The 7,638-nt window shown below is 38.9% G+C and overlaps 1 protein-coding gene across 6 annotated transcripts in view; it reads left to right on the top strand.

The window, feature by feature from the left end:
• LOC111865788 (translation initiation factor IF-2, mitochondrial) overlaps window positions 1–7,638 on the top strand; it is an 84,733-nt gene that overhangs the window by 47,386 nt on the left and 29,709 nt on the right. For all 6 annotated transcript variants that reach the window (XR_002843041.2, XM_023854123.2, XM_023854081.2 and 3 more), the window contains one exon: window positions 5,170–5,374. Coding sequence is in view for 5 of the 6 variants with exons in the window: in XM_023854123.2 (XP_023709891.1) it covers window positions 5,170–5,374 (205 nt within the window). In the remaining variant the exon portion in view is untranslated. The remainder of the gene's footprint in view (window positions 1–5,169; window positions 5,375–7,638) is intronic.

The raw sequence follows: 7,638 nt of genomic DNA, 5'->3' as shown, positions 1-7,638 counted from the left end.
GAGGTTAGAGAAAACTGCATAATGAGGAGCTTCATAACTTGTACTCTTCTCCAAGTACAAGGTGGTTCAAATATGACCGGGACTGTTTTTTTTTTTTAAACCAAAATTGCCAGACACTTACTTGCACATGTCAGTCTTCAACGTACTCCCCTCCGGAGTCAATACATTTTTTTTCCAATGTTCTGGAAGTATCCTGATGCCCTTTTCAAAAAAGTTTTGTGGTTGGTGGCGTATCCACTCCCGAACATTCTGGATGACGGCGTTGTTGTCCACAAACTGCATGCCTTGCAAGTCTGATTTGAGCCTTCCGAACAGGTAGAAATCTCTTGGTTCCTAATCGGGACTGTATGGCGGATGTGTCAGAAGGTTCCTTTTCAATTTCCAGAGGGTTTCCATTGTTGTTTTGGCCATATGGGTGTGTGCATTGTCTTAAAGGAAGGCTACCCGCTTTCCACCTCTCTTCCGCTTGGATCGGATCTTTTCCTTCACGTCTGTTGCCAGGAGGTCTGAGTAATAAGCTGCATTGACTGTTCTGGCATCTGTCAGAAAGTCTACATGGATAACCCCCTGCCAGTCCCAGAAGAACGTTGCCCTCACTTTTCCTGCCAAACCTCTCCTCCGCGCTCTCTTGAGTTTGGGAGAACTGGTATGCCTCCACTCATGTGATGACTGCTGGGACTCAGGAATGAAGTAGTGCACCCATGTTTCATCGGTGGTCACTATAGACTTAAAAAATGCATCACCTTCATCTTCAAACTGCTGTAGGAGATGACTGGCAGCTTGCATGCGCACCATTTTGTTCACATCCGTCAAAGTGCGTGGAACCCACCGTGCATTCTCCTTGCGATAATATAAGTGGTATTTCTCGATGTCTTCTACACTACCAACACTGATGGACAGCATTGCTCCAAGTTCCTTGATAGTGATGCGCCTATTCTCACGAAGAAGTGCGTCTGCACGATCAGTGTTTGGCTTGGTGACAGATGTTTGCGGCCGACGATCATGCGGTTCATTCTCCACGCACTCTCTGCCCTCTATGAAGCACTTACACCTCTCAAACACACGGGTCCATGAGAGACACTCTTCTGCATACTGTTGTTGGAGTCTGTGGTGAATTTCAGTGGACAGGACGTATTCTCCAACGAGGAATTTGATCACAATGCGTTGTTCCATGCTCCGCGGTACCTTCTCTTCACTCATCACTCTAGACAGACTTACAGACAGGACCGAACAGGTTCTAACCCAAACAGGAGGGAGGGTGGAGGTTGTGGCTTCACTCTCTCAAGGTCGCACAGCTGCTGCACAGTGAGGCTTATTTACAAAAAATGAGTCCCGGTCATATTTTAACCACCTAATATAATTAGAATGATCAAGTCAAGGAGGACGAGGTGGGCATGGCATGTAGCACGAATGGGGGAGACTAGGAATGTGTATAGGATATTGGTGGGAAAGCCAGAAGGAAAAAAACCACTGGGAAGACCAAGGCATGGGTGGGTGGACAATATTGAAATGGATCTTAGAGAGATAGGATGGGATGGTATTGATTCGATTGATCTGCCCCAGGATAGGGACCAATGGAGGACTTTTGTGAAAACGGTAATGAACCTTCGGGTTCCATAAAATGCTGGGAAATACTTGAGTAGCTGCAGAATTGGCGGCTCCTCCAGAAGGTCTCAGCTCCATGAGTAAGTAACTAAGGAAGTACGTAGAAGATTTTAGTTGGAAACCCTGAAGGGGAGAGATCACATTGGAGAACAAGATATGCATGGGAGAGTAATATTAAAATCAACCCTAAAGGTGTAGGACATGGAAGAGTGAATGAATTCGTTATTATGTCTGTTGCAGTTTACACTTTGTGGCCCAGAAGTTTGTTTCCTTGGTCAGTTGTGATGTCCCACTTAAATTTACTATTCCTGTAGTACCAAACTCTTACGCTGTGTCCCTTAATGAGCGCTGTATCAATGATTTTTGGAGAGACTATTGGATTGTATGTTTGGCCTTTTCTTATCAATTTGTATGTGTCGTAATTGGGCCATTAATGTTTCTTGTTCATGTCTGGTAAGAAGCTACATGGCCCTTTTGGGAGCCAAGGCTGCCACTTTAAGAAATGCTAGTTCACGCAGAACATGCAGAAACCCTTGCCACTATGCACTTAAGGTGACCTGTCAACTTACTTGCCAGTTACTTTTCAGGGGAAGGAGGAAATTGAATTAACTGACCCCTTCCTTCCTGTATGCTCATTTCTCTGTCATTTCGTTTTCACAAATCTATTTTGCCAGTTCTGTCCATGCTTCTCTATGGATTTAGTATTGGAGACTTTCTCATGTTCATTTATTATAATTTATAACAAAAATAATTACTTACATTCTGGGGCAGAATAAAAGAAAAATAATGTCATTCCATACACAGATTTTCTCAAATTTTGTGATATGCAGTCCTTCCATGATGTATATTTAGAGCAGGAACCTGAATTACCTTACTACCTCCATAGAGTCTGTCCCTACTACACCCGTAGTATCTTATAAAATGTTCTGTACAGTCACAAACAAATTCATGAAATGTGTCACTGTGCTTCAGTTACATATTCTGAGAGCTCTTAATTATGTCTTACTGATCAGCCAAAATGGTTTGTGGATACAACAGTATTTGAAACAATTCTTGAGAAATCAGTAACACCTCATAGAGCAGGTTGTTTTCTCTGAACGGATCATGACCCACAGTGTGAGAAACCATGGCTAAAATCATTCCAATTCAAATAATATTATTTCTGTTACATGAGTTGTCAGCAAGATAAAAAAATTATATATGTGCCTTTTTATGTATATTAAATAGTTTGGGCTAATTGAAAGTTTGTTGAATAAGTCTGTCCAACTTGTGACATAACCCACATCCACTAAGTGTGCTGATCTGGAATGTCTGCCAGAGTGCTATGCCATGGTTAAGTAACATTCTTTAAGTACAAAAAATATTAATGTCTGTTTAGTGTTTGAAATCTGTGTAGGAGACTTCAAATTCAAGTTTAAAAATTGTTTGCACTTCTACCATTTTATGTGATATGGCCATCATAAGATTACAAGGATGGGAAACCATATAATTGTGTTCTGTGGGTGTATACATATCAACTTTTTCATTTCATATACATACAGGGTGTCCCAAAAAATGTACTCACTCTTTGACTATCCATAGCTCACTGAATTTTTTGTATTTTTCTAGGTATAAGTAACTTGAAATAATGGCGGATGTATGACTAAGTTTTGAGGAAAGAAAATTTGTGTTGGAGTGTTATTGTAAGTACGAGAACATCACTGAAGTTCAAAGACAGTTTACAAGGGAATTTCGAAGAGATCCACCAATGATACGCACCATTGCTTGCATCAGAGATAAGTTTGAAGCAACTGGAACTGTTCAAGACGTCCATAAACAACGTTCCGGAAGACCACAGTCATCTACCAGTCCCGCAAGAGAAGAACAACTGCTGGAAACCCTCCTCCAATCCCCAAAGAAATCTGTGCAGTAAGCAGCTCATGAGACAGGAATCTCAAAATCGAGTGTCTATCAGATTTGGAAGCGAGTCCATTGGAAGAGTTACATTCCAACATTCCATGCAAGCAATGGTGCGTCACGTTGGTGGATTTCTTTGAAACTCCCTTGTAAACTGTCTTTGCAATTCAGTGATGTTCTCATACTTCCAGTAACACTTTAGCACAAGCTTTCTTTCCTCAAAGCGTAGTCGTACTTCCGCCATTATTTCAAGTTACTTATACCTTGGGACATTCTGTATATATATATATATATATATATATATGATGATGATGATGATGATGATGATGATGATGCAAGCCTGTATATAATATTTCCTCGTTTATGATTAATACTTCCGCAAGTAGACCATTGTTCATTGAGATTCACAATTACTCTCTCTCTTCCCCCCCCCCAGAAATTGAAGTCTTTGAATTTAAGTTTTCATCTTTTGGTTTTGACACTGTGTAGTCTTGTAGGTGAATACTGTGTCAGAGAAACCTGCTGTCTCACACCCTGGAGATGGAGAGTGCAGGTTTCCTTGAAACATAACTACCTACCAAATTACATTGTGTCACCCCAACAAAATGCAATATAAATTTTCACCACCATGGCAACCTAAATTTTCAGATTTCTTTCATTGTACTACAATTCTATCTTTATTATTTATAATATGACATTTTTATCATGATAGAAATCTTCAATAAAGAGCATTTAAACCTATTATCCTGGTATAGAAGAAGGTGTCAAAATGTTTGCCATCTTCAAATTAACAAGATTATAGAAGTATACATTGTTGGCCTAACAGGTGCATATGACTGAAATTATACTACTCTTCCCTTATAACAAACAAAAAGTAAGTTCACATGTACCTGTTTAATCTTATGATATGTACCAAATTGGCAAGAAGCCAAAGCCATGTAGCAGTACTGAATGAATAAAGAGTATTAAGTCTTTAATGTTTGCTGTTACTGCATATTCTAAATGAAAATTATGTATGTGTATATATATATATATATACACACACACACACACAGACACAAACTGTTCATCATATGCTTCATTCATATCATAATAGAGCACTACATGGAAAAGAGTGAAAAAGATTTGATTTTAATGCACTCTGAACTTAGTAAAGATGTATAGTTTGTTTGTTTGTTACCTCCCGCACCCTCTCAAAATGCTTGTAAGGTCCTTATGTTTACTTAGCTTGAAGACCATAAGACTTGGAGAAGGTGCATTAGACATAAAATATGTTTCATTTTTCTCTGCAACATTTGTTTTTGCCAGTAAATATTTGGTGTGATGTGTGCAGAAACACATATATGGCTTCATGTAAAGTTGTTATTAAACCTCTCCAATCTTAATGAAAATTAAAATTGGTTGACCATTATTTTGTAGAACATCAAATTTCATGAATATTTACCTAGTGATTCTAGAGTTCCATGTGTATAGATATATGGACTGGGTGAACTTAGTAGTTGCTCCACAGGGTTCTGAATGCTTGTGTAAAGGAAACAGAACATATTTGAATACAGGCACATTTCATTGCCTGTTAAAAGGTATTACTGTGCTAATGAATCCTGTTCAGTTCTGAGTAATGTATCTATTACTGAATTGTGGCCCTAGAAATTTGAAATATTTCTGCAGGAAACTAGCAACAGTTATTGTTCAGAGAGGTACGCTACAGAAAGGAGCTGTACTTGTAGCTGGACTTGCTTGGGCTAAAGTGCGTGCCATGTTCAATGAATGGGGACAACCCATCCAGCAAGCACCACCATCCACACCAGTTGAGGTCTTGGGCTGGAGGGAACTTCCTTCAGCAGGAAGTGAAATCATTGAAGTTGAGTCTGAGGTAAGATGAACTAAAGAAACTGTTATAACAATTGTCAGCGCAAATTGTCATTGTAATGTTATCATTCTGTATTCTTATATTTATTTTATATTTAAAATAACATAAATTGTAAATACTGTCCATTTTACTGCTAAACTGATGGTAATGTATTACAGCTGCTAGCTGTACTTTTGGACACTCATATGCGTATTCTCTTTCATTTCCACAATCTTAGACCTTGTTGAATACCTTATTTTTTCCCAGAAGTGTTTTATAATACTGTATCCATAATCTAATTCTGGTTGGAGGATTGGTGGTCAAAAATATTAAAGTTTAAAATATATGAGTAAAATTAGGATTGGATTCCATCAGGTACAACGGTGTTTCTTTTAACAATAAAATATAGCCTTTACATGTTTTGGCCAATGAGGTCCATCATTGGAAGGCAACCAACGCTTCAAAGGAAATGCTTCGCATGTATTATGTGCATGTGTTATCTTGGAAGGGTTAAAACACAAGTGTTTACAATGTTTTGTTAAACATAATAGCATTTGTCAGGGTATTACAATCTTTCTGTGAGTCTCAGTGATTGACTTGTTCCTTCACAGTAGGTCACCTGCAAATATAATAAATTGCTCAGTTCTGTATTTATTCTTATATTTATATCTACAAATGTGTGTTTAAATGTAATATAGGTAATTTTGATGCTATATTTGTTCTTATATTAGCTACTAACAATTAATGATTTGCCATACCTGTATTGTGTTGGACCTGTATGTGTGTGGGATGGGTTGTACTGTTGTGTGCAGTGTGTTTTGGTGAAATGTTGTCTCATGAAAATATGTGGTTACGAGTGTTTTTATGCACATGCATGTGATTTGTTCCGTGGAACTGTGTCCATATGTTGTATGGCAATGTCAAATAATATATTGCTATGTTTGTTTTCATCAGTTTTTTGCTCTTCTGTTAGTGTATTATTTTGTTTGTGTTGATAAATCTGGGAATTCTCTTTTATGTTCATCATATGGTCCTTTCTGTAGTAATCAGTTCCTGCCATATGTCTTATATTTTCCCATATTGATGTATATTTCTTAAAATATGCATGGCCAACCCTGACTTCTCTGTGTTTTATTCTGTTCTCCATATACTCCTTGTTTCTGACATTTAGGAAGTGTCCAATCTGACCTATGTAAGATTTGTGACAGTCTGCAGATGTTAATTTATATATGCCCATGCGGTCATATTTGTTGGTTGTAGGTGTTAATTATTATTATTATTATTATTATTTTAAAAGCATTGTTGCACTTGATTGAATTCAATCCCAGCTGAGAACAGTGTGTGTCATAAGAACTAAAGTTTGGTTTTACGTAAATGGAATAATAGTATTAGTTCTCTAAAAGTGATCTAATTTGATAACTTGTGTTTGTTTGCACACAGACTGACTTTCAAAATGTATATCCAGCTACAGTTTATACCAGAAATAATATTGATATCAATTGTCATTATTAAGAGAGCAGTCTTTTGGGATGTGGCGCCGTGTAGGTATTGTGTTAACTGATGTTTTGGAGGAAGATATTGCCTCCATCTTCAGGGTAGAAGAAAAAAGAAGAAAATCTGTACGCAAAATACCGGTGTGAGCAGGTGCAAATATACTAATGTCAAGAATAAACCCAGCTGTGTAAGAGCAGGAAGGGAAGGGAGAGGGGGGTCAACATGGGAAATAAGTAGAGAGGAGTGGGGAAGGGTCTGGGTAGGTGAGCCAGCAGGTAGCAGGCCAGAGCAGGTATCGAATATTGTGTCAGGAGAGAAATGCAAGGTTAATGGGAGGGCAGTAACCCTTAAGCTTGGGGCTTGCTATGTGAGTCGGGTATGGACTTGCGTGGCCTTGTGGATCTGTCATCATATCCTGTGAGGTTTCTTGAGGGAACAGATGAGAGGCTTCCATGACTTGCTGAGGCAAAACCCCACCTCTCTGTTCATATTGTTGGGATGGAGTTCAATCTCAATGGCCTCCCTAATGATGCAATCCATATACCGGGTCTTGGTGGCAAGGATGGAGGTATTCTGAAGCTGAATGCGGTGTCCCAAATCAGTGCTGTGTTCAGCCACAGCTGACTTGTCTGGATGTTCAAGACAGATGTGCCATTGATGGTCCTTCAGCCTCGTGTCCACAGAACGGTGCATCTGCCCAATATAGACCTTGCCATACTCGCATGGGATACTGTATACACCCGGTGTCCTCAGTCTTAGGCTATCTTTGACCGGCCAGAGGAAACTATGAAGGG

Source organism: Cryptotermes secundus, unplaced genomic scaffold (genome assembly GCF_002891405.2).
Source record: "Cryptotermes secundus unplaced genomic scaffold, Csec_1.0 scaffold968, whole genome shotgun sequence".
NCBI lineage: Eukaryota > Metazoa > Arthropoda > Insecta > Blattodea > Kalotermitidae > Cryptotermes > Cryptotermes secundus.
Note: the sequence above shows the minus strand (reverse complement) of the source record. Positions and strands in the feature narration are given on the sequence as shown.